General features: G+C 42.3%; 1 protein-coding gene across 3 annotated transcripts in view; it reads right to left on the reverse strand.

The window, feature by feature from the left end:
* Positions 1-25,657, reverse strand: part of GIPC2 (GIPC PDZ domain containing family member 2) — a 191,279-nt gene extending 165,622 nt beyond the window's left edge. Inside the window, exon 1 of one of the 3 annotated variants that reach the window (XM_060625306.3) lies at positions 24,910-25,657. In XM_060625306.3, coding sequence (XP_060481289.2) covers positions 24,910-25,149 — 240 coding nt within the window. In that variant the 5' untranslated portion in view covers positions 25,150-25,657. Of the gene's footprint in view, positions 1-24,725; positions 24,805-24,909 lie in introns of those variants that run through there. The other 2 variants (XM_060625304.3, XM_060625307.3) reach the window with 2 other exon arrangements.
* Between the last annotated feature and the right edge of the window lie 409 nt (positions 25,658-26,066).

The raw sequence follows: 26,066 nt of genomic DNA on the forward strand, positions 1-26,066 counted from the left end.
ATTTCCTGTAGGTATGACCCTTTTTCATTGTGCTTCCTCCCCTACAGAACAATGTTGCATCCCAGGCAGCCAAAAGTTTGCAGGCAAGGCAAGACATGGGTGCCTTCCTCTTCCCCTCTTCACATAACACTCAGATCTCAAGTATCTATACATCTTATGTGCTTTGAAGGAAAATGACTCACATCCCCTATTCTAGGCATAAGATTTAAACTAGTATAAGCGGCATTTTAGGAGCAGGCATGTGGCCAATCGCGGCCAACAAGACATGGAAGAAGATGTCCAAGGATCTTCTGGAGAGTATTTTTTTACTCTGAAGAAACATACAGTAAAAGACCATCCTTTCCTTGCCCTGGATGCTGCCTTATCTGTAGGTGGTCTGGGAACTTCCACCACCATCTTACTACTGAGGAAGAAACCAGTGCCAAGAAAGGCGAAGCAAAGAGATGGAATAAACCTAGATCCCTGACATAGGGGAGTTGCTCTGTTCACCAACTTTGGAGCTCACTCTACCCCTTTTATGCAATTGTTTTATCCAATTTTAGCAAGTAGTTTCATATTATTGCAGTTGAAAACTTATTAGATACACAGTCTTATCCCAAAATATTTAGTTACACAAACCAATAATTTCACCAACCCATTTTAGATTTTGTTTTCAACTAAAAAGATTCCAGATATAAAAATACAAAAGATAGGAATTCTATTTCTTCCATTTAAAAGTTCTTTCTAGGGGTGCCTCCATGGCTCAGTCAGTTGAGAGTTCAACTCTTGATTTCTGCTCAGGTCATGATCCTAGGGTTGTGAGCCCAAGCCCTGAGTTAGGCTCCGCACTAAGCATGGAACCTGCTTGTGATTCTCTTTCCCTCTGTCCCTCCCCTTCTCACTCTCTCTAAAATAAAACATAAGCAAAAGTTCTCTCTACTTTCTAGCTCAATTTATCCTTAAACTCAGTCAGGAAGCTGGTGAATTATGTTTAATATACTGAGATACTATGCATCCTTATCCAAATTTCACATCCTATCTCCTCTATCAAAAATTTCAGGCACAGGGTACCTGAGTGGCTCAGTCAGTTGACCGTCCAACTCTTCAGCTCAGGTCATGATCTCAGTTGGTGGGATTGAGCTCCATGTTGGGCTGTGCGCTGACAGCACAGTGCCTGCTTGGGATTCTCTCTCCCCCTCTCTCTCTCTCTCTCTGCCCCTTCCCGGCTTGTGCTCATGCTCACTCTTGTTCTCTCAATAAATAAACATTTAAAAAGAAGAAATTTCAGGCACAGAAAAGTGGCTCCCCCTTACTTCCAATATCAGCAAAATAAATCTCCAAGAGGAAATATTTCATCCTTAAAATGGTTGTTAGGAAAAAAAAAAAAACAAAAAAACAGATTAAGAGGTAAGAGATTTGGGGTGCCTGGCATGCAGCTCTTGATCTCCATGTCCTGAGTTCAAGCCCCACACTGGGCATAGGGATTATTCTTAAAAATAAACTTATGGGGGCACCTGGGTGGCTCAGTCAGTTGAGCATCCAATTTCAGCTCAGGTCATGATCCCACTGTTTTGTCAGTTCGAGGCTCATGTCAGGCTCTGTACTGACAGCTCAGAGCCTGGAGCCTGCTTCCAATTCTGTGTCTCCTCCTCTCTCTGCCCCTCCCCCGGTTCACACGCAGTCTCTCAAAAATAAACACTAAAAAAAAAAAAAAAAAAAAAAAAAAAAAAAAGTAAGAGACTTGAATCTAGTCCCACTTCCGTACTCTCAGTGAGCTCAGTCAAATCATCTGACCTCCCTGGTCCTCATGCACATCATGACATTAGTAAAGTTGGTCTACTGACACACTTGTTGCAAAAACTGAGAGACTACATATATGAGTGCTTCTTAAACGAAAAAGCTCTTTATAGAGGTTATTATTCCTGGAATGTAAGGGTTTCTTGAACAGTGATGTTTCACCCATGCTTGAAAGCTGCTTAGTTTTCCTGAAGAGATCAGATTTTGTTTCTTTTTAATGTTATCAGATGGATTTTTAAATGTAACAGATGGATTCCTTTTCTCCCATAAATTACATTATCTTTCAACTTTGTTGTTAAAGAATAACTCATGGAGGGGCACCTGGGTAGCTCAGTCAATTAAGTGTCTGACCTTGGTCCAGGTCATGACCTCGACCTTGTGGTTCTGGAGTTCAAGTCCCACATTGGGCTCTGTGCTGACCGCTCAGGGCCTGGAGCCTGCTTTCTTCTCTCGCTCTCTCTCGCTCTGCCCCTCCCCCCACCCACTCATGCTGTTTTTCTCTCAAAAACAAATATTAAAATAAATAAATAAATAAATAAATAAATAAATAAAATAAGAGGGGGCACAAGGGTAGCCCAGTTGGTTAAGCATCCAACTTCAGCTCAGGTCATGATCTCACAGTTCATGGGTTTGAGCCCTCATTGGGCTCTGTGATGACATCTTGGAGCCTGGAATGTGCTTCAAATTGTGTGTGTGTGTGTGTGTGTGTGTGTGTGTGTGTGTGTGTGTGTCTGCCCCTCCCTCCCTTGCTTGCATGCTCTCAAAAATAAATAACTCATGGACAGTATTCTTACCATGCACTGTATTTGAATTGCTATCTTCTGGTTATCATGTGGTTATGATTATTCACCCTTAAAACTCAATATAGCCAAGATAAGTCTGAACGACTATAGAGTCACTAATATAGATTAATATTGCCTTTTCTCTCCATTATATACTTTATAATGTCCCTTATTAATAAATAGCTTGTCATTGTTGTTTCAAAAATTATTCTGGCCCACAAACAGGTCACAAATTTCTCCAAAAACATATCAAGTGCATTTTTTTTTTTTTTTTAAATCAAGGAAGTCCATTTCCAACTTTCTTTTGTTTAATACTTTCCTTAAACAGGAACTGAGTTGGTCAAAGATTCCACATGTTCCAAAGTTCTCTGGAAGAAATTATAGGCTTGTGTAGCTGGCATGAGATTATTTGTGAATGTGATTTTAAGTACAAGCAACTGGAATCTTTACCTCTTGAGGTTTTCTAAAATAGCAGTATTACTATTTTAATACTACTTTCCTACATCTCAATCTACCAAAAATCTAACTTTATACAGGTTTTCTAGAAATATCCATGTTATTACAGAAAATAAAAAGCACATAATGACAAATCTAGTAACTAAACCACACTTTTTGCTGTTGTTGTTTCCTTAAGTAATCTCTACAGTAAACACAGAGCTTGAACTCCTAACTCTGAGATCAAGATTAGCATGCTCTACAAACCAGGCCAAGCCAGGCACCCCAACTAAACCATACTTTCATCAGGAGTTAATACTTCATCTTTACACATAAGAACACTGCTTGGATTGTTTCCTTTGTTAATGACTATGTTTTTTATCTGGGCTGTTCTCATTATCTAAGTCTCAGACTTTTTCCTCAATAAAAGATTATTTTACCTCTATCTGATTAACTACCCTTAAAATAGCAGGAATTAGGGGTACCTGGGTAGCTCAGTAAGTTAGGCGTCTAACTTTGGCTCAGGTCATGACCCCGAGGTTCGTGGATTTAAGGCCCCTCATCTGGCTCCGTGCTGACAGCTCAGAGCCTGAAGCCAGCTTCAGGTTCTTTGTGTCCCTCTCTCTCTCTCTCTGCCCCTCCCCTGCTTGCATCCTTTCTTTCTCTTTTTTCCTCTCTCTCTCTCTCTCTCTCAAAAATAAACATTTTAAAAAATGTTTTTAAATAGCAGGAATTAAAAACAACCTGAGGGGTGCCTTGGTGGCTCAATTGGTTAAGCATCCAACTCTTGGTTTCATCTCAAGTCAGGATCTCACATATTGTGGGATGGAGCCCTGGATCAGGGCTCCCAATCCCTGTTTGGGATTCTCCCCCCCCCCCCGCCCCTCCCCTGATTGCGCACTCTCTCATGCTCTCAAAAATAAATAAAATAAACATTAAAAAAAATATATAGGGGCATATATGGGTGGCTCAGTCAGTTAAGCAATTGATTCTTGGTTTTGGCTCACGTCATGGGTCTCCTGGTTTGGGAGAGCAAGACCCACTTCAGGCTCCAACAGTGCAGTCTGTCTGGGATTCTCTCTTCCCCTCCCCCACACTCACACACACACTTTCCAACTAAATAACTAAATACATACATATAACCGGAAACTAGGAACAAAATAATTATGGGGGCGGGGGGGGGGGGGGGAATTACCCATTTACTGAGTGCTTGAATAGATGAGAGTAGCTTTAGCCAAGCCAGTGACAATATTCTTATTCAAAACTCTTCCACAAAGCTCTCAAGGTCTTATGCTACATGGCTCCTCCAAAATAGGTTATGTGATAATCAAATAACTTCTAAAACTCAAATAATCCTTCAATTACAGTCATGAACTGGGCACCTGCTCATCCCTCTTAGCTGTACACAGTTTGAATACTGGCTCCCACTTCCAGTAAAGTAGTGGCAAAGTGAAGGAACAGAGAAGATAGGTCTGGAAGAATAGAAAAATAAAATCAAAGTAAAGGTCCAAGAACCATTATGTGCACCAGGTACTTTCACATATTAGCTCCTTTAATCCCTCCAGCAATTCTAAGTAAGAGATATTACCTTCCCCCTCTTTTAACAAACTAAAAAACAAAGGCTAGAAATGGCACTATTTGCAACAATATGGATAGACCCAGGGGCATTCTACTATACTAAGATAAATCTGACCAAGAAAGATAAATATTGTATGATCTCACTTACATGTGAGCTCTAAAAAGAACAAACCTCAGATACAGAACAGATTGGTGCTTACCAGAGGCAGGGGATGCAGGGTGGGAAAAACAGGTGAAGGTGGTCAAAAGGTACAAATTTCCAGTTATAAAAAACAAGTCCTAGGAATGTGATGCACAGCACCTATAGTTAATACTATATTGTAGATTCGAAAGTTGCTAAGAGAAATCTTAAAAGTTCTCATCACAAGAAATTATAACTATTTGTGTTGACGGATGTTAACTGGATATCATGGTGGTCACTTTGTGATATATACAAATACTGAATCCTTATAATTTACATGTATTTCAGGTATACATCTCAAAAAAGTTAAAAAGACTTAGATAAAACGGGTTAGAGTCATATCAGTAGTATTTGGTGCACATGAGATTCCAACCCTGGATGTCCAAGTCCAAGTTCTTTTCCCTGCAGTGTTACCTCTCTTGACATCTAACACCTGCACAGAGAGAGACACCTAAGTTACTGATCACTTCCTAAAGCCATTAGCGCAACTAATCCTTGTGAGTCAAGTCCTGAGGGCAGGCATAACTACGCCCTGGGCAAGGTGATTTATTAGGTGATTTATCTAAGGTCACATAGGTAATGAATGACGATCAAAATGGGAATTCAAAACTTCTGGGCTTTTTCTAACCCATGATACTATAATTGTGCTGTAACCAAACTCAGCTTTGAATTTTTTTTTTTTTAAGGTTCATTTATTTGGGGGGGGGGGGAGGGGCGGGGTGGCGGGGGAGAGACACGTGCACATTCAACAGGGGAGAGGGGCAGAGAAAAAGAGAGAGAATCCCAACCAGGCTCCACACTCAGCACAGACCCAGACACGGGGTTCAATCCCATGACGTCACAAGATACCTCTTGAGCCAATATTGAAAGTCAGACGTTCAACTGACTGAGACATTCAGGTGCCCCTCAGCTTTGAATTTAAAATGCAGGCAGAAACTATACATTTTTTGCTCTATATAGAACCAAACTAATACTGTTTACCTAATTAACCACTTCCTGAAAGGAGTTAGAAAATCTGCAAAAAGGAGCTATTTGTAATTGATTCTAAAAATCAAACATGATTAGTCAATATCAAAATATTAACACATTGTTTGATTTACTGTAATTTTAAGTTTGAGAGAGAGAGGGAGGCAGAGGGAGGCGGAGAGAGAGAGAGAGGCGGAGAGAGAGAGAGAGGCGGAGAGAGAGAGAGAGGCGGAGAGAGAGAGAGAGGCGGAGAGAGAGAGAGAGGCGGAGAGAGAGAGAGAGGCGGAGAGAGAGAGAGAGGCGGAGAGAGAGAGAGAGGCGGAGAGAGAGAGAGGCGGAGAGAGAGAGAGGCGGAGAGAGAGAGAGGCGGAGAGAGAGAGGCGGAGAGAGAGAGGCGGAGAGAGAGAGGCGGAGAGAGAGAGGCGGAGAGGCAGAGAGAGAGAGAGAGAGAGAGAGAGGCAGAGAGAGAGAGAGAGAGAGAGAGGCAGAGAGAGAGAGAGAGGCAGAGAGAGAGAGGCAGAGAGAGAGAGAGAGGCAGAGAGAGAGAGAGAGGCAGAGAGAGAGAGAGAGGCAGAGAGAGAGAGAGAGGCAGAGAGAGAGAGAGAGGCAGAGAGAGAGAGAGGCAGAGAGAGAGAGAGGCAGAGAGAGAGAGAGGCAGAGAGAGAGAGAGGCAGAGAGAGAGAGAGGCAGAGAGAGAGAGAGGCAGAGAGAGAGAGAGAGAGAGAGAGGCAGAGAGAGAGAGAGAGAGAGAGAGAGGCAGAGAGAGAGAGAGAGAGAGAGGCAGAGAGAGAGAGAGAGAGGCAGAGAGAGAGAGAGAGAGGCAGAGAGAGAGAGAGAGAGAGGCAGAGAGAGAGAGAGAGAGAGGCAGAGAGAGAGAGAGAGAGAGAATCCCAAGCAGGCTCCACCACAGAGCCAAACGCAGGGCTCAAACCCACCTCCCACGAGATCACGACCTGAGCCAAAAAAATCAAGGGTCAGACCCTTAACTGAGCCATCCAGGTGCCCCGATGTACTGTAGTTTTAAAATGATTTCTTCCAGCTAAGTAATTTTAAAACTAGTTGCATTTCTGTCTTCATATTATAAACAGTCATTTAAAATCTCAAGTCTGTTATTTTCCCAGTATAATACGTGTCCTAAACTTCTAAGAAGTGTTTCTAAAATATACGTATTATATATAGTGCCTCTTTACCTTGTCAATGGCTACAGTCATCTAGAAACAAGTTTCAGTTTGCAAAAGATAAAATTGGCAACAAGACAGATATTTAGAAACCTGATACTGTATGCTCTATTTAGACCTTCATGAGGATATTGTACAAAGCCCTGCCTCGAACTGTGTAGAACTTTCTATAAATGATTCACTTCTAAATTAGCTGCCCTGGGTCAGCAGTGGCAAGTCTTAAATAAAAGGTGAATCATCCTTTGTACTCTTCCTTCTTCAGTACAACCACTTTTTCAGTGATCAAAATAATAGGACAAAAATAATTTTATCCAAAAAAAGAAAAGCAGACTTATAGTTGTTAATCTACCAAATGACTTCCCACAGTGACCAAAAGAACATTCTTTTGCTAATGAAAGCTAACCAAAGCAACTATGTATCCAAGAAACTGTGTATCCATATCCACCTATGTATCCAAAGCAATTCTCGAAAGATAAGGTTAAAAAGATAGGGATAGATTTTAGTCTTGCCTTTGTGGACATTACAGAAACACTAAACCAAGTAAGATAAATCAAATGTGTATGGCTATATATATCATCCTCTTCCACAATATTCTTCCAGTCAGAACTTTATCCTGGTCTAATAATGCTGCAAGGTCATGTGCCAAATTTAAAGACATCATAAATCACTGCTGTTCCCCTGGTCAGGTGCTGTCTCAAATTTTCCAGCTTTCTAAACCTACTTATCTCCTTAAAAAACTCCTCTTGAAACTTAAAATGGAAAATATAAAAGGGCAAAGAGACTATAATAAGGAGACATTTTGTATCTAAGAACAGTGTAGTAGGGTGGGTTTGTGAAATTCTAAGAAAAAGATTCATGATTAAACTTTCCAGCTTAACAAATACAAATTTATAAAATATGGCCATTATATCCCCAAAAGGTCCCTAATCAAAATCTTAAAACACGTTTGGCAAAATGCTCATGGAGCACTGTGTTCATATTAGCCCAGGTAGCAGACTTACAACCCTTATAATGAAAGGTCTGTAAGCATATGGTATTTAAAAATCACCCAAAGGTGTTGGGGGGCGGGGGGGGGGAGCGGCGTGGCTTGCTCAGTTGGTACAGCATGTGACTCTTGGTCTCAGGGTTGTCAATTTGAGGCCCCTGTTGGGTGTAGAGATTAGTTTTTAAAGAAAATTTTTTTTAAAGTAAACACCCAAGTGAATCATGGAGAATTGGAAAGCAAACATGGTGAGCCACTCAGGGGTCTATTCCTTACTACTATTTCCTAGGACAGAATTTCTGAAAGAGATGAACACTTTATGGGAAAAGTGGGCCATCTGAAGCACTATAAACATCTTCAGAGAAAAAGATTGAAAGGGATTTTTAATTTAGACTAGGACACCTGAAAAGACATTAGGAAAAGTACAAAGCAACAGGGGGGGAGGTGACAGAGGAAAATGTACTAGAGTGTTCCCTAGATGGAAGGATTGGGGGAAGACAAACCCACTGATCACCTTAGATAATTGTTCACTAGCAAGTTTAGAAGCACTGGGGGAAAAACAAAACAAAACCACACCTATAGATAGAGTCAGTGTGACACAAGTAAGGGGAACCCTCAATCTGGAGTGTGTGTGTGAAGATTCTTCTAAACTCAGGTTGCTCAATTCTGAACCATCTCCCACCCCAGGGATAGAGAACCCCAAGAACAGAGACTGGGATGAGGTAGAAAGGAGCTGCCAAGAATAGAATTATGTCACAGGCTCAGACACTTAGGCACAGCCCTGGCTGCAAGACTCTCCCCTTTGCTCAGAGCCGTTTATTACTAGCTCCTGCTCCCTGCTCTAAGCAGCTTCTTCCCACCCTCAGCTTGCCAACATTACTGACATTCCTGACTATAAAACTCCTGGGACTGGAGCAGGCAGAAGACTTAAAGAAGGGAGAAGAACCCAGCAATGTCAGAAGGCTTCCCGAAGAAGCTGGCAGGCTACCACAGGGTTCCACCTTCAACTCCCAGAAATGTGTCACCAAGCAGGAGCCAGGACGAGGAGTACCAGTGTCTCCTGGCTCCAGGTCTGGTGCTGACGCTGCGCCCTCACTATCTGCTTCTATTTTTACAACCACGCTATGCTCTTCCCACCCCCTTCCCTAGTGCTTATAATTTCACAGACTTCCTTAATGCCCAGGAAACTGGTTTATATATGGTGTTTCATTACCAAACATATGAAACTTTCTGATATTTTTCTTCTTTCTCCTTTTCTAGTAAGCATTTTGGTTATAATTAGGTGGATTCCAGGTCCCAGAGTTTGTTTTTGTTTTTAACTAGGTTCCACACCCAATATGGGGCTTGAATTCAAGACCTTGTGATCAAGAGTCTCATGCTCTACCAACTGAGCCACCCAGACACCCCTCCCTACCCAGCCCCCTCCCAGAATAATTCTTAATACCATCCTTCTCACTCTCTGAAGTGTCTGGGTTTGAAATACAAATTGTATGGCCATCTAGTTATAATACATCTATTAAGCTGATCAAATAAGCATATTGCCATTTCAGAATGGTAGGACTAAAGACAGCATGGGATAAAAGGAAACACATAGATTTGGATGTTGAAAAAACAGTGGTAGAGTTCTTCCTCTATCCTTTAGCATCTAAGTAATCTTCCCCAGAAGATTCTTGGAAGGAAATATCAGTGTGTAGAACTTGAGCACAATTAAAACCATAGGAGACTTGGGAGAGAGCACACAGGAGAGGGCAGAAGGATAATCTTAATCTTCAGGCTGAATGTGGAGGCTGACACTGGTCTCAATTCCACAATAAAAAGATCATGACCTTTTGTGAGATGAGCACTGGCTGTTGTATGTAAACGATGCATCACAGGAATCTACCCCCTGAAACCAAGAGCACACTGTATACACTGTATATTAGCTAACTTGACAATTAAAAAAAAAAAAAGTCAGATGCTTAATCGACTGAGCCACCCAGGTGCACCCGTTGAGCCTGCTTAAGATTCTCTCCCTCCCTCCTCTAAATTTTTTTAATTTTTAAATTTAAACAAAAGATGGGGCACCTGGGTGGCTCAGTCGGTTGAGCGTCCAGCTTCGGCTCAGGTCATGATCTCAAAGTCCATGAGTTCGAGTCCCAGGTCGAGCTCTGTGCTGACAGCTCAGAGCCTGGAGCCTGCTTCGGATTCTGTGTCTCCCTCTCTCTCTGCCCCTCCCCCACTCATGCGGTCTCAGAAACAAATAAACATTAAGAAAAATTAAAAAAAAAAAATTTAAACAAAAGATCCTAGGAGACTTAATGGGATTTAATGTGCACCTGCTCTATTCCTTAAGAAATATATATTTTTAAAGTGTGTATAGGTAGAAAATATTGAATTTTTATTTCAGGATAGTCAACATGGTGTTATTTTGGGCCTGATAAGGCTAGGAACCACTTGCGTAAAGGAAGAGGCCTGGACTTTGACTCAAATTTATCTGGGCCCAAAGACATCGCTTTAGACTGAATGACTTGAATAATTTACTTTCGCTCTGAGCTCTAGTTGCTTCATCTACAGGTGGTAGCCCTTTCTAGGGCTTTGGGTAGAAACCCACCATTTCAGATAGGATAGCATGGGCTAAGTGGTAAGGATTGGTATTCAACAATTCCCTTCTTGGGGGGCCTGGGGGCCTCAGTTCGTTGAGCATCCAGCTCTTGGTCTCAGCTCAGGTTATGATCTCACAGATCGGGAGGTCAAGCCCTGCACTTGCAGATAGTGCAGAGCCTGCTTTGAATTTTTGCTCTCTCCTTGTCTCCACACCCCTGCCTCAAAAAAATCACCTTTTTAAAGAATTCCTTTCTTCTTAGTTCTTAAGATAGGTTTCCCTTTCCCCACTCACCTTTACATAAAGGCAGGAAGATTAAGATAGGAAGGAGAAAGTATAAAGAATATAGAAGAAAAGGAGTAAAAGGGATCATGACCATCACCTAATACCTAATCACACCCAGTACATGCTGCTAGTATCAAATGTGAAAAGCTTCAAGAGGTTAAATTAAGATTCTGGCCCTGGAACATGAAGGACCTAGTGTTAATGCCAAGCACAGAAACCACTATTATATTAATGCACTATGTAGATATGTGAGTGGTTTTAAGAACGGACATAGAATTATCATTTCCTCAAATTTGTTACTGTTATATCCTGTTAAGGCCACGTAAAATTAACACTGCAATTTAAGAACCTGTGACTTTTACAGATGGAGAGGATCTACAGGATCATCCTGGATTTTAGCCATTAAAACAACAACAAAAAAAAGTTGAGGGGTGACTGGCTGGTTCAGTCAGAGCATGCAACTCTTGATCTCAGGGGTCAGCAGTTCAAGCCCCATGTTGGGGGTAGAGTTTACTTAATAGTAAATAAACAAAAGAAACAAAGAAAAAAGAAAGTTAAAACTATTCTCCTACATAGGCTTTATCTCCAGGGGTTTTTTTGTTTGGTTTTGTTTGGTTTTTAAAGAATAGAAAACACCACTTTCTAAATGCTTGAGTTCTTGAGCCTCTTAACCAGTACTTACAGATTGGTCATACGTTTCTACTTTTAAGTAGGCTCCACACCCAGCATGGAGCCCAACAAGGGCTTACAGACTTGAGCAGAGATCAAGAGTCAGATGCTTAACCGACTGAGCCACCCAGGCGCCCTGATGGTCATAGATTTCTAAAAACAAATATTCTATCACAGACAAGGTCAAAGGTCCCTTCTTGCTTTTCACTTATCTATAGTAGCCACAAAACCTCCCTGCTGTTACTCATGCCCAAGCTTCAACTTCCTAGTCTGCATTTTAAGCACCAAACCTCAGAATACTCAGCATACCCATAACAGCAGGGCTGGGGTTTCTAAGATGAGTAAGGAAAGCCAACTTTTAGATCCCAACCCAGAAAAGCAGTGACAGTCATCCACCCTCAGTCAGCCAACCTCTGTTGTCTATTTCAGCAAGTATTTAGCCCAAAGGTATCTGCTAGTCACTTCAATCTTAAGTAGTTTCAAGGAACATCTTTTGTCACCTCAGGTAATGGGCATTTCTAAGGAGACACAGGGAAGCAAAGAAAGCACAGGAAACCTTTTCAGAAGGCACAGACTTCTTAGAAGTTATTTTAAATTGGCTTATCACCATTAAAGACACAGTATCAGCTCTCCCAGCATGAGGGACACCCTCTGGGACACTGTAAAAACCCCAGTGACTGTCATTGACAGGCCTCAGAATCTCCCGAGGTCTACGCCCTTGCTTCTGCTACTACCAGCTGTACAGAACAGATATATAGTGTTTAAAAGAAAAGTGAAAGGAGAAGTTTATAGTCACAGATATGCACGTATTTTCACACATACAGACTTGTAAATTCAGAGAGTATTTTTCTAGAAGGATGGCCAAGAAAGTGGCCACAACAGATGCTTCTGGCGAAGACAAGGGAACTGTGGTTCTGGGTGACCCACTTTTTTCTTCTAGTTTTTATTTTGTGATATATTATTATTTTTCAATTAAAACCTGGTTTCATAGAACATCATTTACTCTGTAGCTCCACTATGGACTTCTGCTACACAGAGAATAATTTCTGCTAGTAGATTCAGTAAATGAATGAAACAAAATTAAGAGACACCACTTTCCTTAACTTATGGATACCCTTAACTGAGAGCCAACAAGTGGACGGGAAGAGGAGGACCTGAGAGGTAGGATGGAACTACTAACACCAGGAGGAAGAAACTAGACACATTGAATTAAGAATCGATTGCATGAATTAGTTACAACTATCCTGCTTATATCCAGTTTTGAGGCAACAAAAGAACTTGTGTGGCATAACCATCCCCGATGTCCAAGCAATATATTTGATGTCAGAAAAGCAGAAAAACATACCCTAACTTCTAAAATTTTATTTCAAGTTTATATTACTGCACCTTACTGAATCATACATGGAATTGTTTTCCAAAACAGTTCAAAACACTTCATTTTTAATTTATCTGATTGACAGGGAGCACTGTCAGCATTTTGGTCTTATACTTTCTATCCAGAACTTAATAAGAAGGAAATGATCTCTAAATGATCTTTTTTTATAAGAACTACCAGTAAACCAAAAAAATTGTGAGAAGTTATTTTTTTAATGTTTATTTTTGAGAGAGACACAGAGTGCAAGCAGGGGAGGGGCAGAGAGAGAGAGGGACACACAGAATCTGAATGAAGCAGGCTCCAGGCTCTGAGCTGTCAGCACAGAGCCCAATACGGGGCTCAAACCCCACCCCCATGAGATCTTGACCTGAGCCAAAGTCAGATGCTTAACTGGCTGAGCCACCCAGGCACCCCTCTCAGTGATCATTTAAATACACTAGGGTCTTTACAATTTCAAGGATTTCTTTAGTCCATCCACTTGCAAAGCAGAGAGAACTTTCGCTGTTTTGTTTAGCATTTTAGAAATTAAAAAAAAAACTCCTCTGGTTTGAAGTCTTATTCAGTTTCATTACTACAACTTTCCTCTGTAGCTATAGCTTTGCATTTGTGGAATCAAAATTACATGCTAGGTATATATGCTGAGCGGTAAACGTACACATGGCTCAATACTTCAGGGCTCTGCCATAGCTTTCCCAGCCATATCCCAACTCACCTCTCTTTGATCTCTGCCTACCATATTCCCATCAGCATATCTTGTACTACTGGTAACATTCTTCATTTTCCACCTTGTATTATCAACATATGATACTTATCTCTTCATTTGCCTTGTTACCACCACACCTATATATTGTAAGCTCCAGGAGACAGGCACTTAGTAACCTCTGTATTTTAATGCTTTGTGGATTCAATTAAAAATAAATGTTACCTTTATGTACAAACTCTGGAGAAACATTCAGGCTGAAAAATACTTTGGATCTCATTTAACCCAGTGGTTTCCAAACATCTATCAATAATAGATGACAGGCCAGGGATATAAGGGAAAGGTAAAATTCACAATATTCAGGCCCTAGCCCAAATCTACAGAAGTGGGGCCCAGAATCTCTGGTTGTTTTAAAGGTCTCCAGGTGATTCTGAGGTGCACCAGGCTTGGGAATCACTGGTCTCGTCTACCAAACACATATTACATATGGAGAAACTGAAGCCCAAGGAGATCGAAGACTTGCCCAAAGTTGAATAGCAAAGTAAACAGAAGAGCAAGAACATCAGCAGAGGACAATGATGAAATGGAAACCACCTGGCAGAGTTCAGAATGAAATAAAAGATAAGCATTAACTAGATCATCATCCTAGACCATCTTTCTATCACTGAATGTAGCAACTGAATAGCTTTTTTAAAACTATGGGCTTTTTTTTTAAATAAATTTTTTAAGTATGTACCTCAGAATATTGGCCTAAGGAGTACTAGGCAGGAAAAAAAAAGGGGGGGGGTAAGTTCCACAGTCAAGTAAACATAGGGAATGAGAAACACCAAGCTTTTTAAATGTTTAGTGGACTTCTTAGAGCCTTTAATATGTAATTATGAGCATACAAAACACATCTCCTCCAAAGTTATCTGACAACTGAAGACCCTTTCTATAATAGTATTTCAAGAGATTAGTATTCCTTGGAACACATTTCAAGGAAATTCTAGCTTAACCAGAAACTAAGTTTCTAATCTTCGAATTGAACTGGAGGAAGGGGCTAAATATTTTTCACCTTTATGTTCCCAACATCAAATACAATACTGGACTCATAGTGAGCACTCAGATAAATGGACTCCTTCAGCAAAAATTGGTTAAAAGTAATCAGGCACAGGTTTATTTGGTGGGTAAACAAGTTAAAAAGTTGGATTACAATAAGTCTCACCCAACTCCAGAATTATAAAACATTTAATACCTGGCATTGACCTAGATGTTTACATAAATTATTTCATTTATACTTAAGTCTTTTATGGTAGCTCCTAGCAACACTATTTTACAGGTGAACAGAAACCGAGCAGCCACTAACTTGCCCAAAGTCTCAAAGAAGTGGCACTCCCAAACACTGAGCTATATTGTCATTCAATGCTTCTAGACAGGAGCAAGGAGGGGGTGGGGGCAGAGTTTAAGGATAGGCACAGAGGAGTTAAGCAGGACAACCTCACAGAGGGTTATCCAGAAAAAAGTATATACATGCTTATGCTAGCAAAGCTTAAGAAAAAGGTCCCTTTTTCTTAAAATGCAAGAAATATGAATGGTTAAAAAAAACACTTTATAAAAGCTCAGAATAGGCCAACAAATGCCCAGTCTGGCTGGTGTTGGTCACTGACTCAAGAAGTATCCACCTAAGGGGTGCCCAAGCGGCTCAGTCGGTTAAGTGACCAACTCATGGTTTCAGCTCAGGTCATGATCTCACTGTTCAGGAGTTCGAGCCCCATGTTGGGCTCTGCATCTGGCAGCATGAAGCTTGCTTGGGAGCTTAAGTCAGACTCTTAACCCACTGAGCCACCCAGGAGCCTCTATATTTAAAAATTCTTAAATGGGATTTAAAAAATATTGGCACCCGGGTGGCTCAGTCGGTTGAGCGTCCGGCTTCGGCTCGGGTCATGACCTCACGGCTCTGTGAGTTCGAGCACCACGTCGAGCTCTGTGCCGACGACTCAGAGCCTGGAGTCTGCTTCAGATTCTGTGTCTCCCTCTCTATCTGCCCCTAACTCACTTGTATTCTCTCTCTCAAAAATAAATAAACATTAAAAAAATGCTTTTTTAAATATTGGCAAGTGTTGATAATTGTTGAAGCTGGACACCTGGGAGGTATTATACTATTTTCTTCCACATGTATTTAAATATTCCATAATAAAAAGTTAAAAATGAAAAAAATTACTGCATACTGCTAGTCCCTGCCTAGAGCAGTTCTCAAATTTATGGCAAAGACAGGCAGTAAATCAAGTTATTCAGTTTGTAAGATTTATGGAAGCTAAGAAAAGAGGCAAGGAACCTTGAGGTGGGCATGGGGATGGGGGGGGGGGGGGGGGGAGAGGGAGCTCTGGGTATGGACTTCTAAGTAAAAGTGCTTTAATTAATTAAACAAGGAAGCTTTTAGACTGAGGTTGTTCTAATACCTCGGCAGCCTATGTAAGCAAACCAAAATCTACACCTGCAAATGCCTCAAGAATACAAAACCTAGAGACAACCAATCACGAACCACCAACCAGGCTTTCCTAAACAATGCAAAAGAATTGTGCTTTGCTTCCACATCTCTTCTGTAAAAACCCTGCCCCTTGGGGCGCCTGGGTGGCTCAGTCGGTTAAGTGTCCGACTTCGGCTCAGGTCATGATCTCACAGTTCGTAAGTTCGAGCCCCGCGTCGGGCTCTGGGCTGATGGCTCAGAGCCTGGAGCCTGCTTCCGATTCTGTGTCTCCCTCTCTCTCTGCCCCTCCCCCGTTCATGCTCTGTCTCTCTCTGTCCCAAAAATAAATAAAAAACATTAAAAAAAAATTAAAAAAAAAAAAAAACAAACCCTGCCCCTCACTCCCTACACTCCTAGGAGTGTAGAACACTCCTAATCACTTCTGTTTTGGCACTGCTCAATTCCAGTCGATTTTGCTCAAGTAAACTCTTAGGATTTTTAATATGCTTCAATTCATCTATTAACACAGTTAATAGAGAAAGACAAGGGGAAAGATTCCCAGGGAAAGGGAAGAACAATGCATAAAAGTCATAGGGAACTGAAAATATTCTCACATTTTGGACAGGCCATGGAAGAGATCTACCATTCCCTTAATTAAGGAAGTCTTCAAAATACCTATCATGCCCACAATGCTCTCCACTGGGACTCCTTAACCACTGTTCACCTGCCTTTGTACACATGCCCTACAGGCTGGACCAGAGAGAGCCCCTGATCCACAGGTTCATGGGACCTGTCCCACCTGTTCTGTACCCAGACTTGCCAACACAGAGACTCACTCTCAGGGAAGTCAATTTTGAGACAGAATGGGGCACAGAAAGTAGACAGGTAACAAAACAAGACAGAGATGAGGCAATAAGAACCTTAAAGGCACAGAAATCAAAAGGCTGAAAGGCATTAACCAGTCAAGACAAGAAAGCGGGGGTGGAGGGAGGAAGAGATTGATTGATTGAAATGGAAGGTCAAGGACAGACTTGTTCTTGGTTCTCCAAGTCTAAAGCTACTGCTTTCACCTGGACAGCATGAATGATTGTACAGTTGTCCATGGAACCTGAATGTCCAGCTGCAGAGGCTATCCTGAGCTTCTTTACCTCCCTATACATCCTCATATAAACAAACCCACACATGCAAGTTGCCTAAGATAATCCAAGTGTCTCCATCTCCTGCTATCTGCAAGAGCCTTTCATGTCTACTCAGGATGGTTGGAGTGGTGGGAAGAAGTGAGGGAAGGCAAACGGACCAGCCGTTAGCCTCTGAAGTGGCAGGGGAGGAGTGTGATTGGCCATTGCCCAGGGATTCAGACTTTAGGATTATCCACATGACACCCTCAGGGGATTTCCAGCACAGAAATCAACAGTTTTATTCATTTCTCACCCTCCTGACAGCAATGAGGTCTATAAGGCAGCTGATTAGATTCTCCCACTTCTCAAAGTCTTTTGAGTTTTTTGTAAAAATAAATAAATGAAGCTGATGTTCATGAGGGATAGTAAGCATATATATTGATTGTAATATATTTAGAACTTATCAGACGGTACTATGCAATTCCAGAAAATACCATCATATTCAACTTACAAAATATGTATAAGGAAAACATAGCAAATGAATGGTAAATTGGGTTTCTACTTTATAAAACACAAGTCAAAGATCATTCCTCTGCTGAAAAACATTTGAGTTCTTTTCACTGCTCACATAACAAAATCCATACAGCTTCAAGGATGTTTGTAGTCTCATCATCTACATCTTCAGCTCCTACCGTATCTACCATTTACTTATCAGACTTTCATGGAGCAGCTAAACTATCTAGCTACCCTAGGGACAATATTTAAAAAAAAAAAAAAAAAAAAAAAAGTCCCAGCCCCTCCTCCCACCTCCCCACCACTGCTGCCCTGGAAGACAGGAGTAACTAAATTCAATTCAGTGTGTCAACGTGATGTTAAAATCATGCAATAGTGGGTATTATACCTAATCTAGACTGACAAATTCACAAGGAAGGCTTCTTGGAGGAGGTCACAGTTGAGATCGGAGAGGTGAATGGGAGTGATCAGAAATGAGAACAGCACAAGAAAAAGCACAGAGAAATGAACAGTTAAGTATTCTGGAATATAGAGGGGATGGTTAGAAGAGATTGGAGCAGGAAGCACAGCACAAGACTTAAGAGGGAGGCCGGAATGGAGACATTGTTTAGCTGGTGGGGTATTTGTGTTCTCCCTCCAAAATTCAAATGGTGACTCCCCAAAGGGGATGGCATTAGCAGTAGGGCCTTTGGAAGTTACTTAAGCCTTGAGGGTAGACCTTATGATTAGGATTAGTGCCTTATCCGAAGTTCCAGAGAGACTACCAGCTCCTCCCACCATGGGAGGACACAGTAAGGAGGTGCCAGCAATGAACTAAAAAAGGGACCCTCACCATAAGGTGCTCATGCACCAGCTTTTAGAACTGTGAGCAAGAGATTTACGTTGTTTAAAAGCTACACGGTGATATGGTTATAGCAGCCAGCGAGGAATAAGGCAGGAAGTAACTGGGAGCGCTGAAGGTTTCTAATAGGTATGATCAGACCATCAAAATATTAAAATAGAAGATGGGCAGGATCAGGAAAATCATTTTCAGGGTGCCTCTTTAGCCTCAGCATTGTAATAATCTAGCAGTAACAAATGTCAATACCCTCCAACCAAAGACCACCAGCATTTTTCACCTCTAGTTTATTGTTCTTGGCATCAAGGGACACAGCATGCCTTGAGGCACCATGGAGGGGTCTGAGTAAGAAGATGCTAGAAAGGATCTGGACTCCTGTTAGATGATTTGCGAGCAGCTCCAAGGAAACAGGAGTCTGCTCTAGATAGGGTGCCACCAAGAAGTAGGGCAATTCTAGGACTATTTTAGTAAACCTATCACTAAGGTGGGAGAAGTTATCAAAGCTAAAGCTAGGATTATTAAAGGAGCAGCAATCATTTAGATCAGTCACCTGGTCGGGGGGGGGGGGGGGGGGGCAGTAGGATACCTGGTGATTTTTGTGGTTTGAAAAATGTTCATGTTTTGTTTTCTGTCCAGGTATGATGACAGAGTAGTCTTATGATTAGAGAGCAGTCTTTTAAGTAGTGTTTGTTTTTGTTTTTTAAGTAATCTCTACATGCAACGTAGGGCTTGAACTTACAACCCCCGAGATCAAGTCACATGCTCTACCAACTAAGCCAATCAGGCAGGTGCCCCCAGAGTGGTCTTATTTTTTACTTGACCCATAAGTCACAGAATGGTCTTATCCAATTTTGATGTTCTAGGAAATCATTTATGCCCGACAGGAGAACACCAAGGCCTACCTGTGAGAGTCAGGCCAGCTCCCAGACAGCAGGGACTGCTTTTCTCACTCTTACACTCCTATTTAGATCTGTTGGACTGGCTTCAGAGTCCTCATAGCTCAATGGTAAAATTCACACTGAATTCCTAGTTCCTTCATTTTGTGTTGTGGTTCCTAGGAGGGACTGTAAGTCAGTCAGTGAACCCCATTTTGCTTTCGTCTTCCTGGATTTCCCATTCATGAAACAGAAAGACATGGTTCCATGTTGGGATGAGCACTGGGTGTTGTATAGAAACCAGTTTGACAATAAATTTCATATTAAAATAAATAAAAAAGACATGGTTCCACTTGCCAGTTATCTGCATTGCTGGGAAATTATAAAGTCTGCAGTGCAGTTCATGTTCTCCAGATGTGCCACATAAATACAGAATATTGACTTTCACAAGAGCTCAGTGCTGATGCCAGCAAGTTGAAAAAAAGCAGTTTCTGGGAAGCTTCACAAGGCAGCTTCACTAACTCAGCTAGGAAGCAATTCTGCTTGTAAACAAAGTCTCCAACTTCATAATTTCTGGAATTTTTAGAGATGCAAGAATTAGATAAAAATAAATCTTAGCTTCCCAGTTTCCATACTTTGCCCTCTTACTCCCCTCCACCTTCAAGATATGAGGGATGCTCCTCACTCCTACCTCCATCAAAAGCTAGTCTTTCTTGGGGTGCTGGGTGGCTCAGTCAGTTAAGTGTCCAACTTCGGCCCAGGTCAGGATCTCACGGTTCGTCGGTTTGAGCCCCTCATCAGGCTCTCTGCTGACAGTTCAGAGCCTGGAGCCTGCTTCAGATTCTGAGTCTCCCACTCTCTGCCCCTCCTCCACTTGTATTCATTCTCTCTCTCTCTCTCTCTCTCTCTCTCTCTCTCTCTCTGTCACACACACACACAAATCAATAAACTAGTCTTTCTTCACACTGCAATATGAAAAAATTAACATCTATAGAAGATATCAGTATTATAACTGGTACTAAAGCTTCATACTAAAGCTACAGGATTTTAAGTACTGTGAGGATTCATTATTCAATGAATATTTGAGCTCTGTTTTGGATACAACTATAGGCCCTTTGGGGCTAGGTCTGTAAATAGACAAAATCCTTGCCTTTGTGGAGCTTATATTCTACATAGGAGAGGAAAAAGACAAGTAAGTTCAATATACATAGGATATTAGTATCAGGGAAAATTAAGTGAGGAAAGGAACAGGGATGCTGTCATTTTAAATGGGATGATCAGTACCAGGCTCACTGATAAGGTGACATTTGACCAGACTAAGAGGAACGACATTCTGCAAAAAGAGGTTCTGGTAAAGACAACAGCCCTAAGGCTCCAGAGTTCAAGGAACAGCTAGGAAGCCAGATTGGCTGGAGCAGAAGGAACAATGATATTAGAGAGGTATCAGGGCCCGTAGCCCATAAGGTTTCGACTTTTGCTGAAAGTGAGATGGGGAGCTATCAGAGTTTTGAACAGATAGAAGTGATACAGAATGTGCCTCACGGGAGGCAACTTTTGAGATTTACTATAGAAGAGAAATGGGGTAACGGATGAGATGGGACAGGTGAAAGGTAAGGTTTGCTTTGTTGAGAGGAATAACAGAATTGCAGGTTTATAAAAAAAATAGCTTGAAATTAAAATCACAATTCTTGAAACTAAAATCTGATCTTCCCAAGAATACTGCTTTACTGGCTTTACATAATTGAGAAGTTAGATTTGCTTGACCCATTCATTCAATGATTTAGTAACATATATATGTACAAATATAACCAAATCAAAGGAAATGATTTCTGAGATTTGTAAGGAAACTAAGGTTTCAGTTTCTGGAAATGTAAGGTATCTAACTACAAAACTGATTTCTCTAAATGCTTGTTCAGATTACCTTTCTCCAATCTTTCCACATAATAGAGAATTAAGAAAACAGGTCATGGAACAAACTATTGTCAAACAATCACAGTGGTCAAATATTCAAAATGCCCCTTCAACAAATTTTATGACTAAAGCTCAGGAGTTTAATGATCAACTCCTTTATATAACCTGAATATTTTAAAAGATGGTATTAAACCTTTTGTAAAAGTATCCCTGCATTTACAGAAGTGAACTGCTCTTTTAGGCAAGATTTACTTTTCTCTTTTTATTGAATTGCTCGTTTAGTTGTTTAGAAAAAAATATCAGCTGAAAGGGATTTCTGCATAATTGGCCATCTGTTTCAAGGTAATGATCACAGACTGCAGCCTACAAGTGATTCATAGCTTAGATTCATAATTTCCTTAGCTTCCTCCTTCAGAGACCTTGAAATAGGTGAAATCCAAATTAGTTTCACAACAGCATTTTTTTTTTAATTTTTTTTTTTTTAACATTTATTTATTTTTGAGACAGAGACAGAGCATGAACGGGGGAGGGGCAGAGAGAGAGGGAGACACAGAATCCGAAACAGGCTCCAGGCTCTGAGCTGTCAGCACAGAGCCTGACTCGGGGCTCAAACTCACGGACCGCGAGATCATGACCTGAGCTGAAGTCGGCCGCTTAACCGACTGAGCCACCCAGGCGCCCCCAGCACTTTTTTTTTGAGACAATATTTTTGTGGGTAAGTCTGAGGCTTTAAAATAAGTTCTTCTGGGTTTGTATTTGGAATTTGAATGCAGTTACCAAGATCCTCATAGCTGCCATGTAATGGTCTTGGAACCAGGAAACCTGCATTCAAATCCTGGTTCTGCCCAATACCAGCTCAGTGACTCTGGGCAAGCTACTTAACCTCTCAAAGCCTCATTTAACTTAACTATGAAAAGAACCCTTACGCCATTGCTATGGTGAGCATGGAATGACCACACTGTAGACTTGCATGCCTAGCACAGCCATGGGCATGTTATGAACTCCCAGTAAATCTGCCACACCTGAAATCAGGTCAGGCCAAGTCCTTCCTTTTCCCCCTCCTTAAAGAAGGTTCAACTTTTTATACAGTGCTATTTATAACCTTATAGCCACCTCTCTAGGAAAAAGGCAGGACTTCAGAGTTAACAATCGTTGGAAAAAAGGGGGAAATTTTTTGTTTTATGCCTCCTGACCACTCAAAAGTTTATACTATGATTTCCCCCTTGAGGGCAGGGGGAAAGGAGATGGGAAATGGGGAGCTCACCATAGTGCATTTTAATAAATTACTTGTTTCAAAATTAACTATGGAGATATTTAGGATATACTATACTATGATGACCAGTATTTTATCCTGGATATACTTAACTATTCTTAATCCAAATGGAAAACTCACATTAATGTTGGCTGTATACATAAAGTAACATATTTGGAATTAGAAAAAATAAATCAACTTTGATATAGCAGGTTTAGATTATCTTGGAATTTTATCTAATTCAGTGCATTTGAAACTGAAAACACTGAAAATGACTGCCAAACTGTCAGACACCCTGGAAAACTTGGGAAGCAATACAGCAATAGAGGTTCGTGGAATTTGGAGTCAGGAGACACACACATACACCTGGGTGTAAACCCAGGCTCCGCTACTTCGTGTAATTTTGAAAAGTTTGAGAACCTAAACGCCTGTTTCTTCTCTGAAGCAGTGATGATAGTAATATTTTTCAGGAATTAAGTGGATTAAATAAAGTCATGCATCTTGAGCTCTCAATATTGATAAGGAAGACTATTAATGCAAAGCAACTAAATCTAGAGTTCCTGGATACAGGAGAGACATTTAAAGTTGTCAGTTAAACATGCTAACAAGCTTACTTAGCTTAGAAACCAGAAGATCCAAGTTTAAGTAACATCCCAGATTTTTTTTCTTGTTAGTTATGTGACCTTGCAAAGACCCAATCACTTTGTACTTAGCTCCTCACCTGTTAGGTATTAGTAATATTAGTTACAATTTGTTAAGCATAGACCATGTACCATGCAGTCTGATAAGTTTATTATATAGGAACTCCATCTTTTTAAGGTTATTTTTGAGAGAGAGAACGTGTGCATGAATAGGGAGAGGCAAAGAGAGAGGGAGACGGGAGACGGAGAATCCCAAGCAGGCTCCGTGATGCCAGTGCAGAGCCCAACACGGAACTCCATCTCATGACCCCAGATCATTACCTGAGCCAAAATCAAGAGTCCAGCGCTTAACCAGTTGAGCCACTCAGATGACCCCAAACCCCAGTCTTTACAACACTTCAAGGTAGATGTTATCTGATTTTTAAGATTTTACTTTTAAATTATCTCCACACCCAGTGTGGGATTTGAACTCCTAATCCAGAGATCAAGAGTCACCTGCTCAACCAACTGAGCCAGCCAGACATTCCTGTTCTCATCTGTTTTATAGATGGCTGAAAGGGAGGGAAATTAAACTTGTTCGAAGCCACACTGCCAGTAACTAGTAGAACCGGGACTCACATCCAGGCTTATGGGTCTCCAAATCCTGTCCTTGGCTACCCAATGAACTACCTGTGCCACCTGCCTCTCCTAAAGGACTTTGTTCTTGTGAAAGAGCTTTTTGAAATTGAAATATCCTTAAAATATTGTTACTATTCTAAATCAATATAAATAATTCACAAAATGGATTTGTGATTTGCCCCTCGGCTCCTGGGAAACCTGAAAGAACAAAAGGTTACACTTCAAGCGCCCTTTCATCTCCCCTTGGAAGTTTGCCGTGACCTCAATTTTACTTGAGCAGGTCTGATAAACAACATTAAACAACAGAAATCCAAATGCACCTCTGTGCCATTCAAAGGCAACTCTCTATCCTCCCTGGGGTCCAGGGCAACATCTCGTGCTCTTCCTCGAAATGCGGACAAAATATTTTTTTGCTCTGACTTACATTTGCACTTCGCGGGAGGAAGCATAAAGTAGCCCCATAAACAGCCACATAAACTAGTGCTTTCTGAATCACGCCCACGGCCAACTCCAGTTCCAGGCACGCAGGCAGCCATTCTAATTAAAGCAAATTGCAGCCCCTTTTCAAAAATATGGTGCAAAATTTTGAGCTGATTTTCCCTCTGAAAGTTGTGTTAACTAGTCCCAAGTAGTTAGCTATAATACTCTCTAGTTATCCACCCTTGGTTTAACAAATTCCTTGGGGACGCCACCAAAGGGATTCTGGTGTTTGGTGCTGACACCTGTGGGGCTAAGGGGACCTCGGTTTGCTATCACCTGGAAGGTACTTATCTCTCCACTCCTCAATCTGGGAGATCCTCAGCGTGACCCTCTCCCGACTGCATAGGAAGGAGAGTAAAGTCCAGATGCAGTCGAGGGTGTCAACTTGTCCAGCCGGAACTCCACTCTGGGGAGGCGCTCACGCCCCGAACGGCTAACTCTGGGACAAGTAAAGCATATTCACTTACATGAGGAAGAAAGGTCGCCCCCGGTTTCCCAAAAGCCAGGGGCCTGGGGAATGTGACCTTCTCGGGGCTGGGACTTACCTGTCCCCTCCCGCGAGGCCCTCTCAGTGCCCCACCAGCGCTGCAGGTGGACTCCATTCTGGGCTCAACACCCCGGCGCCCCGCCAGCCGGAGCCAATTTAAGCCGGTGCGGCACGTGGGAGACGCTGGGGGCGCGCGGGAGCGCGCGCGCGCGCCAAGCTGAGCCGGAGCACCTGGTCCTTACCTCCGACGCCGAAATCTCGAACACTGCCGCAATCTTGGCGTAGAGCTCCTGGATGCTGGAGAAATTGTCCACTCGGCCCGTGGCGCTGCCGTGCGCCAGCTGCGTATGGAAAACCAGCTTGTGTGTCGGAACCGGGGGGTCCGGGAGGCTGCCGCCGCTCGCGCCCGCCTGCTCGCCCTTCACCAGCCGGGCGGTCTCCTTGGACTTGGTTTTCATCTTTCTCCGCAGCCCCAGGGGCATCTTGCCTAGCCAAGGGTGGGAGCCCACCTGCACTGCCAACCGCCGCCTCCCCGGCCGGATGCCGCGGACTTTGAGCTCAGGCCACGGGGCTCCGCGCAGGTAAAAGTCGCCGCTGGGCCAATGGCAGAGGTGCTTCCGCCTGGCCGCGCCGGGTCAGCGGCCCCCTCCTTCCTCGCGAGGAGAGGCACCTGGGCGGCAGCGGCCACCTGCCCTCCCAACGCGGGGATCTGGAGACAGGAAAAGTTGGGCCCGTTCCCGATTCTCATCTACCGGCTTCTCTCCCCGCCTTTTAAAAAATGCCAAGATTTCCGTAAAAGCCTTGGGATGCTGAAGCTACAGAACACATCTTAGAATGCAAACACGCTGGCCTTTCTGGTAGGACCTCACACAGGATTGGGCCATTGGGGATAGGGAATTAGGTAGAAGTCAGCTTTCATCGGCCTTCTCTGAGCCTCACACCCTGCAGGGCCGAGTTGGAAGGGAAAGTTTTGAGATTGGTGCCGCATTAAATTCATAGTCAAAGGCTCTCAGCCGGGCCTCGGCGCCTCTCAGTAACCCTTTTTATCCACCCCCACCCCCACCCCCTCCGGCAGTTTTCTCTCCCAAAGGTTCAGCGCTCTTCCCAAGTCATGTGCTCCACTCCCGCTTCTGGTTCTGTGCAGAGCACCCTGCCTCTTACTCTGCAGAGAAAAACTGGAGCCATTCTGTGCAGTGTGTGAGCCACCTCAATTCCCCACCCCTCTGTGTAACTTCACGCACCTCTGGTCTCCAAACTCCGAAGAAATCTCTTTTTATTTGACCCTTGCACTTCTCTCTTCTAACATCTCTTTTTTTTTTTTTTTTTTTTTTTTTTTGTCAACTCTAGTATAATTAAGGTTCACTGTTGTTAGTTTCTGGTGTACAATATAGTAATTCAA

This window comes from Panthera onca, chromosome C1 (assembly GCF_046562875.1).
Source record: "Panthera onca isolate mPanOnc1 chromosome C1, mPanOnc1 haplotype 2, whole genome shotgun sequence".
NCBI classification, from domain to species: Eukaryota; Metazoa; Chordata; class Mammalia; order Carnivora; family Felidae; genus Panthera; species Panthera onca.